The sequence below is a fragment of the Ceratotherium simum genome, chromosome 25, assembly GCF_057802395.1.
Source record: "Ceratotherium simum simum isolate JZ-2026a chromosome 25, ASM5780239v1, whole genome shotgun sequence".
Classification (NCBI taxonomy): Eukaryota; Metazoa; Chordata; class Mammalia; order Perissodactyla; family Rhinocerotidae; genus Ceratotherium; species Ceratotherium simum.
Window position 1 is genome coordinate 39,692,281 of NC_141924.1, and position 12,092 is coordinate 39,704,372.

Below are 12,092 nucleotides of genomic sequence, written 5' to 3' on the forward strand. Positions count from 1 at the left end.
CTGTGAGGAAAATAATGTAGGCACAGATGAAGGGCACTCGATAGCAATCAGTATAGCCCAATCATAGACCACAAGAAAGGCCCACAATGCTTTGTTGTAATATAAGACTCTAGGACCTTGGCACAACTCTGGAAGTTTGAGAAAAGGCTTAATCATGACTGCAATTGAATTCCCATTGGGATTCAATTAAATTAAAAATGAATATGTTATTATTTGAGTTAGTTTGTGTACTAACTCAGTAATTTTTATGTTCAGTGATTTTATACACAATCGTATTCAGTAGAAATCATTAACATATAAATATAGAATACAACAAATTACAAATATACAATACTTACGGCCAGGCAGGGTCTGTGTAGATATCCAATTTGAAGCATTGCCATAGCCAGCATTGGTGCTGGCAGCCACTTGGAATCTATACCATCTAAATTTCTTTAATCCATATACTGTCTCTTCAGTTAGGTCAGCTTCATAGAGGTATTGAATTTTTTGATATTCAACACATTCTTCAGATCCCCATTCTCTGCACTTTTGAGCCCGAAGTTGAGTGGTAATCTTATAATTTTGGAAGTAGCCAAGGATAGTGTCAGGTCTCATCCATGTCAATGTTGCACTAGTTGACTGAACATTAGAAAAAGCAATATTTGTGGGAACACTGGGAACTAAAAATTAAAGAGAAAAAATTAAAAACAATTGGAATTACCAAACATTTCGTGAACAGAAGGAAGAAATGGGATTTTAACATACTCTTTTATTATGCACCTAGTGGAGATCTCCCTAATCACAACTGGGCTTAGATTAATGTCCACATACTTAATGAGCAGAACCTTAAGGTGATGTTTCAGGGACCACTGGTTCAAAAGGGCAGAGGACAAAACTATTGTGGTTTTTTTAATTCCTAATTTTGTTCTCAAATTCTATTATTAGTGGCTTATATAAACTTACTTTGGCTTCATATATAAACGCTGGCACAAAAGAAAACTGCATGCTCATACAATCCTAAGTACTTCCCTAGGTGTGCTCTGAGCTTTTAATATCTAGCTCCTGTGAAAGAAATTTTTTATTTTTAAATGTCTAGATAGACAGAAATACATCTTATATATAGTAAATGTTGATTATAAAACAATTTTAAGTAAACAAAATTATTAAATGAATTGACAATTTATATGATTAGTTGATTTTTATTTTATCTTGCATATATTTAAAATTAACAAAACCTTTTCTAGAACATCATCCAGCACACCAATATTAATACAGAGACTAAGGTATCTGCATATCACCTATAATCACATATTCCTACTTAGAGTCACTTATTAGATTTGATACTAAGCATTGGTTTGCTAAATGCATACCATGGGTCAGGCTCTGAGCTTGGTGTTAGAGATTCAAGATACATAAGGATCACGTCTTATTTTCAAGAAATAGCCATTTATTGGATAAGTATCGTCATGTGTTACATAACGATGTTTCAGTCCATGACATTCCTCATATATGATGGTGGTACAAGATTAGTACCATGTAGCCTACGTGTGTAGTAGGCTATACCATCTAGGTTTGTGTAAGGACACTCTATGATGTTCACGCAATGACGAAATTGCCTAATGATGCCTTTCTCAGAATGGATCCTCGTCATTAAGCGATGCATGACTGTAATATAAGCATGTCATGGTTAGAAATATGAAACAGCAATGACTAAGTGGTGTGGGCACTTTCTTCCACCATGCTTTTCTCTATATATGTGCAAGGGCCTTTGCTTAGAAGGTTGAGATAGAGAGAATGATAACAATGACTTGTATAAAAATTACATAATTCATAAAAACTATATGTTGATATTCACACTTAAAAGTAAGAAAATTAATAAATATTTAGAAAACTCATTGATTCTTAAACATATCTTATTAATTCAACATTCAATAAATATCTAACGAGCACCTAATTTGTGCCAGGTACTATTGTAGGTGCTCAGAATACAATGAACAAAACAGACAACAGTCCCTGCCCTAGTGAAATTTATATTCAGGGGGTGTTATATACAATAAAAGTATAAATACATATTACATATAGTATTTTGGAAGATTATCAGTGTTATAGAGAAAAATAAGGAAGGGAAGGACAGAGGGTTCCAGGGATATTGAAATTTTAAATTGAGTAGTCAGAGAAGGACTCACTGATTGAAGACATGAAGTTCCTGATAAAGGTGGGAACTAGCCAGCTGAATATTTGGGGAAAGAACATTCCCAACAAAGGAAAACGCATGAGTAAAGGCCCTAATTTGGAAGCATATCTGGTATATTTGAAGAATAACAAGGCCAGTGTGGCTAGTAGGAGTCGAGGTCTGAGAAGAAATACCGAAGGCTAGATTGTATACAACATTGCAGCACATTGTTGTGACTTTCATTTGAGCAGAGAAGTGACAGGTTCTAACATATGTTTTCACAGAATCACTCTAGCTACTGTGTTGAGAATAGACTAAAGAGAGACAAGAGGGAAGACTGGCAGAGTAATTAGTAGGCTATTGCAATGCTAACACAGGAGATCATGACGGCCCGGACAAGAATGGCAGTATCAGAAGCGAAAGGAGAAGCATTCAGATTCTGAATATAATTTGAGGATGAGCTGACAGGATTTGCTGATGTGTGACATGTGGAGTGTGAGAGAAAGAGAGGAGTAGAGGAAAGCTCTCAAGTCTTTGGAGTGAGCACACAGAAAGATGAAGCTGCTATTGACCAAGAGCAGAATGGTTATGGAAGGAGTAAGCTTTGGGAGAAAGACTAAGAATTTATTTTGAGTATGTTAACCTTGAAACGCCTATCAGACACTCAGAAGAAGATGTCAAATTATAGGTGGATGCATGAGTCTGGAGTTCTGTAGAGAGGGCTGGACTTGAGTTAAAATTTGGATTTCCTCTTAATTTTACTAAATTATCTACTGATCTATTGCTTATATACTTGCCTAAGTCTGGAAGAGAAGAGAAAATCTAATGCAATGGAAAACCAGTAGTTTTCATATGTTTTAAAGCCATATGATCAGATTGAATTACTCTGTTTTCAAATACTAATATTTATCATCAAATATTACTACATTCAATTGAACATCAACCTTTAAAGTAGCTTTACAAACAGAACACTTGATACACTACTGACAACACACTCCATTTTTATCTTTAGTTATATATAAAAGCAATTAGAAAAAAAGTTATTTTTAAGGAAAATTTACTGTTATAGAAGAAGTTTTAGAATTGGCTAAAAAGGAGAATTTCCATAATTTTTTCAAATCCCTCAGCCACTATATTTGAACTCAGACCACTGGAAAATATGACACATTTTCAAAATATTCTAACACAAAGCAGAGTACTATGACAGGTTTGGGGGGTTCAGGAAAAGTTTTAAGAGAAAAGGTGGCATGTGAAATGGGATTTCACTGATTGTAAAGGTAGAGATCCTGGAAGAGGGGCTAATGTGATCTAAGTTGAGTTTGACTATGGCTTATAATCCATGTTGCCCATAACAAACAGACATGCTGCACAATAGCCTGGGGACATACTGCTAGTTTATGAGGCAATGGAAGCTATCAAGTTGTTAGAAAGAGATGTTCAGAAGTACATTTTATCAAGTCCAGTCTGGTAATTGCACAACAGGAAAAGGGACAAATTCATAGACCATTTATTTGTTCAGGAAAGAAGAAATACAATGGTAGCAATAGGAAAGAAGTCATTTTTTAGATCTATTTTGGTAGCTGAATCCATGGAACAAGTAAATGAATCAGAAGATGGCAGAATCTCAGAATCTGAAGGAAGTTTAGAGATAATCTTGGTCAACTTGTCTTTTTATGTCTGACCTTTACGTCAGGCAGATGTCCCCCAAGATTCCTGGGACCTGAACACACCTTCTTCCAGCTTTTCAATCAAACACAGATATAGGAACTGACGTAAAGGAATTTTGCAGCTGTAACTAAGAATCCAAATCAGTTTACCTAAAAATAGGGGGAGATTTTCCAGTGGGCCTGACTTTATAACATGAGTCCTTAAAGCAGAGAGTTTTCTTTGGCTAGTTACAAAAGGATAAGTAAGATATTCAAAGCAAGAGATGGATTCAATGTACAAAAATTTCTCCATTGCTGGCTTTGAAGAAGGAGGGGCCACATGATAAAGAATTCAGGACATCTCTAGAAGCTGAGAGCAGCCTTTGGCTAAGAGTCAGTCAAGAAATGGGGGTCTCAGTCCTGTAAGAAACTGAATTCTGCCACAACCATGTGAGCATGGAAGAGGACCTGAGCTCCCCAGGATAATACAGCTGACTGACATCTTAATGTTAGCTTGTGAGACTCGGTAGGGACTCCAGGTGCAGCACGCCCAGACCCACAGACCTGTGAGCTAATAAATGGGTGTTGTTTTAAGCGACTAAGTTTGTAACAGTTTGTGATATAACAATAGAAAACTAACATAACTTCCCTCTACAAAATGACCAATCTTTACTTATCTAGCTCCTGCTTAAATATATAGAGCAAAGGGAAACTCAAAGTCTTGAGGGGTTTTATTTTAAAATTTATTTCCAGATACCTCTATGAGTTTGTACAGCATTCATTATTTTGAACCGATATCTACCTTCCTATAAATCCTAGTTCTCCACTGAAAACTCACCTCACATAGGCCTTGGTCAATTTTCAGCTCCACTTCACTCCAACAATTATACCAAAAATCTAGAAAGGTTTTGATTCTGCATTCATATCAATAAAAAAAGATTGAGCAATTACTCCAAAATATGTATGCTTATTTATATATTATATACACATATAAATGTCAATCTACATATTATATTGTGTCTCTGAGGGTGTAGTTAAATGACAAAATAGGCATTTAATAATAAATATTTTTATTTATTATTTAATAAATATTTTTGTATGTATGAACAAGTGAATAAGAATGTATAACAGGGGACTTGATTTAGACAGATGGTTAGGAAAGGCTTCCCTGATGAAGAATAATTTCATCAGAGACCTGAAGGATAAGAAGTAGCTTCCCAGGTGAAAAACATCAGGATGTGTTAAGACCCTGAGGGAGAAGAGAGAGTGGCACCTTGGAAACACTTCAAGAAGGCTGCTGGGTCCACAAGGAGATGGATAGGAAGACAGCAAGTTGGAGATGTAGGCCTGAATCAGATAATGTTGAGCATTCTCGATTGGATTCAAGATTGTTAGTTTTATCTGAAATGCAGCGGGGATACTTGAGAAGCTTTACATTGACTTCTCATTGCATTAAAATGTAGACTCTGCTCTTTGCCCATGAAAGCCAGGGAGTATAGTTTAGACATTTCCCTTTCTTTAGAGTCCATCACCAGCGACCCCTTCCATGTTTCAATTTCCTTTACTAGGGTTTACTAAGCAACTAGAGGTGGGGGAAAAAGGGATGCATTACCTGTCCAATGAACTGGAGAAGGCAGAAAAGGTTGCCCTTTCCCCTTCCCAGTAGGAGGGATGACTAGATGCTCACGGTTCTAGGACCAACTTTTTTTTCCCCTCCAGATTTCAGGAAAGAAGATTTTAATGGCAAACTTTGTTATACAGTAAAACTTTTCAGCAGATTAATATTGATTCACAGGGGGCCGGCCCCGTGGCTTGGCGGTTAGGTGCGCGTGCTCCGCTGCTGGCGGCCCGGGTTCGGATCCGGGTCCGCACCGACGCACCACTTGTCGGGCCATGCTGAGGCGGCATCCCACAAACAGCAACTAGAAGGATGTGCAACTGCGACATACAGCTGTCTACTGGGGCTTTGGGGAGAAAAAGGGGAAAAAAAGGAGGAGGATTGGCAATAGATGTTGGCTCAGGGCTGGTCTTCCTCAGCAAAAAGAGGACGATTGGCATGGATGTTAGCTCAGGGCTGATCTTCCTCACACACACACAAAAATATTGGTTCACAGACTCTAATATTCTCCAAATAAGTGTTGCAGAGAAGAGAAGGTCTAAATAGGATAGTACTTTAACTTGACAAAGAAATGAGGCCCCTGCAGGAGTTATTTTTAATCCGGCTAAAGGAAGAGTAACAATTGCAGTTTCCTTTCCGTGTGACAGGCACAGTGACGGGCCTTACATAGACCCCAGTGTCTGGCACATATGGGCACTCAATAAATGTTGACTATGTGAATAAATTATGGTTCACTGAAACAGTCCTTTGGTTTTAATGTGGCACAACATTTTCAATCAAATGTATTTCGAAAGATGAACCAGAAATAAATCGAATCTGAGGCCAAATATATAGTATAACTCACAGACAATTTTTTTTAACAAGGCTACCTCAGAGGCACTCACAGATGACCAGCAGTAACCCTCATTTATATCCAGTATCTTCCCTTTTGATGAACTGTGTGTTGAACTAGACTATTTCAAGGCAACTGCCCTATTGAATTACAGATACAGAAAGGATTACACTCATTTTAGCATGGAGAATCAGATTTCCATTCTTTAAGAATGACTAAAAACCTCAAACTTTTTCTATCCACAGATGGTACTAATTTGAACACATCATTCCATGCTTCCTGGAGTAATCACGCAGCTTGCTTAGATTTTCTAAACATGACTGAACTGTGATGAAGCGATCAACATTCACTGCCAAGGTATTCTGTAAATTACATTTTTATTCATAAATTATTCTTATCAGTGAAATACTTTCATCATGGTTGAAATGAACGTCTGTAGATCTATACAAGTGAAATTTGTTACAGGTTTAAATGCATGATAGTTTTTAGTGACTATTTAGTGGATTCCAATTAGAAGATGAAAATGTGTGTAAAATGTAATTATTCTCTAAACTTCTGAATATCAGTTATTAGAAGTTGCCAACCTCTCATGATAGGATTTGGATGGTAGTTTGTATTGACTTATCACTGACTTGGTTAAATATACTAACATGGAAGACCAAGTTTCCTTAATTCTTTATTTATGACTATATATTTTTATCTTCAATCACAGATGTACTCTTTTTTAAGCAAAACAGATGTCTGAAAATTTATGTTTATAAATTTTATTTATAAAACAAAAGTATCAACACAATCTTTCCTAGTTTGTTACGAATATTTTTGTCTCTACTAATTTTAAATAGTCTATAATCCTTTTAGAAAAACAAGGTACAAATATATGATCTGAACACACAGAAATAAAATTACAGTTTACTAACAGTAACATAGTATGATCAATATAAAAATAGAAATTCCTGCAAAATTGAGTGCAAAGAAAATTTCAACATGCTAGATATAAATTTTGCACTAACTTGAGTTTAATCCACAGCATTTACTGGACATTCATATTGAGTGGTGTGGGCTAGTTACAAGTCTTAGGTTACAAGCTCCCTTTCATGTATATATGAAAAGTAATTCAGCTAATAGAAACCACTACAAATAGGAGATGTCAAAAGGAAAAGCTCAATGGAAGGAGAAGATCTGGGAACTGTAATTTGAAGGAACAACTGAGGATTAGTAGAGATGTGGAAGAAAAGATGTTTAAGTAGATTGAATATGGGGAGAGACATAAAAGTGGCAATAAAATGTTTGTCAAGGGCTGGGAAGTATATTAGACTGGAGAATAGAAAGTCTAAGGAATTAATAAGAATAAAAGGGGGGGGCCATCAAGTGTGTTATTGAAATGCACTGAAAGCTTGAGAGATGAGTTTAGATGACTACTGAAGGCAATAGAAAACAACCAACAGAAATTAATTGCTAATGCACGAACTTAAAGAAAAGCCTGAGTCTCCATACAGCTAGTTTTTAGGAAAAGGTAAATTTGATAGAAACTGGTTAGATATTGTATACATGCAATACAATGCAGATTACAATGATAACAAAGAATAATTAGGAATGGAGCTAAAAGAAAAGGTAAATAATATTGGCAGAAGGTGATGATTTATTGGGCAGAGAGGAAATAGGAGTAAAACAAATGTAATGAACCCACAATGTACGTTAATAGATAAAATCTGCACTGCACACTTCCTAGAGGGAGGCTATGATTTAGCTCTGAGTGTTACAGCAAATAATATAAAGGAAGAAAATCAAGATTGTAAATCTCTGTGACCATAAATAAAGACAAATTAAATGAAGAAGAAAATTGCAATAATCTCTGGTACTGAGATCCAGGATATATTTCTCCCCAGAAAATCACATAAACAGGGTACCATGTAATTTAATGAACAATGTCCTCAACAACATCCTTACATAGTAAATACTAAGTATGTTTAACTTGGCTTTTCTTTCTTATAACGTCTTTCAGTGTGGGTGGGTGGAATAATGATCAAACACGTTTTTATAAAACTCTCTCTTCAGAGGTTCTAATTATTCAGTTCTGGTACACTTCTCTCTGGCAGTCTGGCTTAATATAGAGATAGATTTTAGAGTAGCTGGACCAAAATTTACCAAAATATGCTACATAAACCTGATTTTAGGTGATACTACAAAGCTCAGAATATGGATTGACACACTCTTAACAGTGTGTCAAATTAAATTATCTTAAAATATTCCATTTGCATAAAAGAGAATTGAGAAAGTATCTTTAGGCAAGATTAAGATTTCCTAAAATTTTTTTAAAGCATCTGTCCTAATGCATGTATAGATAGAGAATTGGGGACCCAAAATTCTATGGACCATACCTGTAATAATATTAATTTTTAAACTAAGCATTATTGAACACATAACTTATATATAAAATTATCCCAGTAAAACTTCTGGGGGAAAAAGGTCATTTTATTATTATTATTATTTGTAGAATAATACAAGGAAAATAGGTTATGCATGTTCTATTTGGAGGCAATATGAGTTGATTTCTTTCATAGAGTCATTAGTTTGACAGCTCTATATAGCATGTCATCTCATGAGACTATCTATCAAAAATGACAACTTTGATTTAAAATAGTTTATCTGAAGCAGTACTTAGGGGAGTAATTATATAGCAGAGTTAATTGTCTATTAAGACTACTCCTACAACACCTGGAGACTAAATTGAACCATTGACATTGATGAAGAAATGGAAAGACATGAGTAAATAAAATATTAGTTTCATATTTTATTAGCATGGATAAATAGAGATGCCTTGGGAAGAGAAGCTTAGGTGAGCAAAGAGCTGAGGAAAAACCAATTTTGGATAAATATGTATATATAAGCTCTGAAACCATGAGAGTGAGTGAACATTTAAAGGACGTTTATAATGATAGACTAGAAGATGATGAACTGAGCCTCTGTCAAGTCAATAGTTAATGGACAGTGAAGTAGAATAGGAAAAAGTCATAAAAAACTCCATTAAGCCAATAATGTCTGGCACATATTGATACTTAAAAAATATTTTTTTTTTATTTATTTAACAAAAGTGAGTAAGTGAACAAACAAATGGATAGATGCATGGACGAATGCATAGATTTCAAGAAGAAAGTGTCACCAATACTGTCACCAATGTTGATTGATAAATAAGTGTCACCAATGCTGATTGTAATCAAATGCTACTCAAAACCATTCCTCTTTTCTAAGGACTGTGGCTGTGTAGAAAACCTTGATAGATTAAAATATACAAAAGGAGTCCTGGATCTAAAGTTTGGGGAAAGCTCTATAAGCAAGAGAGAAGAATTTGAATTTTTCAGGGATTCCATGAAAGACAGAGAGAATGAAAGGAGAGATGGAAGGAGAAACAATCACTGGAAGAGAAAGGATCAAAGGATGGAGGGAGACTGGGGACTTTGTGAAATAAAGTAGCCAATAGAAAAATCTTTGATTGCCAAAATATTTGTAAGAACAAAAATATCTACTGTTTAATTTAAAGTCATGTATATTATTACAGTGTAAACCCCTTTTCTATTTACTTATCACAAAATGTCCAGTAAGGTTATTGTACAAAAAGATGCTCAGTGTGACTAGAATTGTCAAAATCATGAAAAAAATAATTTTGTAGAAGCAGCCAAAAATTTATATCAAAATATTCCAGTGCTCACACATAATAAGTTTGGGGGATCTGTTCTAATGATGCCAGAATAGCTTATATCTGATTAATCCTCCTGTAAATAAGCAATTATGAACTCTGGAGGGATGAGAAAACAGCTTTTGGCTTGAGGTGTCAGAAAATGGGACAGAGGACTGCCAGAGTAGTTGAAAGAGGAAGAAGCCACAGAGGGGTTAGACCCAAATTCTGGGTCTAAACTGTCCTGAAATTCTTAGCTAATCTCTTAATTATACATGTATGAAGGACATGCTAACGGAGCACAGTGCAAAGCAACAGATGAAAAACTGAAATGTGAGTTGCTTCACAATGCATGGGAAACAGAATTTGGAGTTTGAATCCTACCAAACTAATGGAGTGGTAAACAGCTCAGGCCTCATATTAAAATCCCAAAAGGGCCATACATTTACTTACTCTAAATCCCAGGATTAAGGAATTCTCTCAGTAAATAAGGGTGAAAATAAAACTACACATTCACAAAATTACCATCCAGTAATTTAATGGTCTGTTAGAATAAAAGCCAACACTCTTCAGAAGAAGGTAACAAAATCCAGAGTTTCTGCAAAACATCAGCAACAATGTCCAATATAAGTTTAAAAATTAGTAGGCAGGCAGGAACATTACTAGTGACAGGAAAATGTGACTCATAGTGAAGAGGAAAAAGTGTTCAATAGAAAGAGATCACAGGATAACTCAGGTGTAGGAATTAGCAGAAAGTGTATTTAAAGAAGCAATTATAAGTATTTTATTTGACTTAATGGAATACACTGTCATAATTAGAATGCAAATGAGGAATTTCAGCAGAGAAATAAAAATGATGAAACAGAACTAAATGAAAATCCTTGAGTTTAAAAGTACAATATCTGAAATAAAAAATTCATTGGATTTATTTAACACAGATTAAAGGTGGCAGAATACAGAGTCAATGAACTTGATGACACACCAATAGAACTCCAATCTGAAGAACAGAGAAAAAATAGTGAAAAAATTTAATAAAGCCTCAGTCACTTAAGGCATGAGATCAAAAGGTATGTAATTGGAGTCCCAGAAGAATAGAATAGAGGAGGGCAGAAAAATATTTGAAAAAATAATGGCCAAATCTTTCTCAAACTTTTGAAAAATATTAATTTACCAATACAAAAAACTAAATGAATTCACAGCAAAATAAACACAAGAAAAACCACTATTGTCAAACTGCTTAAAAATAAAGATAAAAAAACCTTCAAAAGTGTCAGAAAAAATAACATATTTCACACACAAGAGCTAGTGATATAAATAGCAGCTGACATCTCATCAGAAAAAAATGAGTACTAGAAGACAAAGGAATGATATCTTCAAAGTGAAAAATATTGGGAGGGTGGGAAACTATCAACACAGAATTTGATATTCAGAGAAAAATATCCTTCAAAAGTGGAAACAAAATGAATCTATTTATAAAAGAAGTAAAATCTCAGAGAATTTGATGCTAGCATAACTGCACTAGAAGAAATTCTAAAGGAAGTTCTTTAGCTGAAAGGGAAATGACACTAGATGAAACTCATAACTACTGGAATAAATGAAGAACACCAAAAACAATAATTATATGTGAAAGATATGTGATCCCTTCTTAATTTATTTAAATTTCAACTGGCTCTGTAAGTAACAATAATAAAATAATTTGTGGGGTTTACAATGTACATAGATGTAAATTAATTAGAACATATAGATGTCAAATGCATGAGAACAGCAGCACAAAGCATGGCGAAATATATGGAATTGTACTTTTACAAAGTTCATATATTTTATGTGAAGTTGTACAATATTAATATAAGTACATATTACAAACTAAGAAATCATATTGCAATCTATTGAGCAACAATTAAAAATAATAAAACAAGAAAGTATAGATAAAAATCCAATAAAGGAATTCAAATAGAAGGCTAAAACTATTCAATTAATCCAAAGGAAGGCAAGAAAGAAAGAACAGACGAGCTAAAAAAGAGATAGGACAAACAGAAAACAAATAGCAAACAGCAGAACTAAACTCAACTAAATTAATAATGGCTTTAAATATAAATAGATTAAATGCTCCATTGAAAAGGCAGAGATTGTCAGACAAGATAAAAATGCAAGACTCAATTATATGCTGT

General features: G+C 34.6%; 1 protein-coding gene across 4 annotated transcripts in view; it reads right to left on the reverse strand.

The window, feature by feature from the left end:
* Positions 1-12,092, reverse strand: part of PTPRQ (protein tyrosine phosphatase receptor type Q) — a 243,829-nt gene that overhangs the window by 87,841 nt on the left and 143,896 nt on the right. For all 4 annotated transcript variants that reach the window (XM_087449140.1, XM_087449138.1, XM_087449137.1 and 1 more), the window contains one exon: positions 339-662. In XM_087449140.1, coding sequence (XP_087305266.1) covers positions 339-662 — 324 coding nt within the window. The remainder of the gene's footprint in view (positions 1-338; positions 663-12,092) is intronic.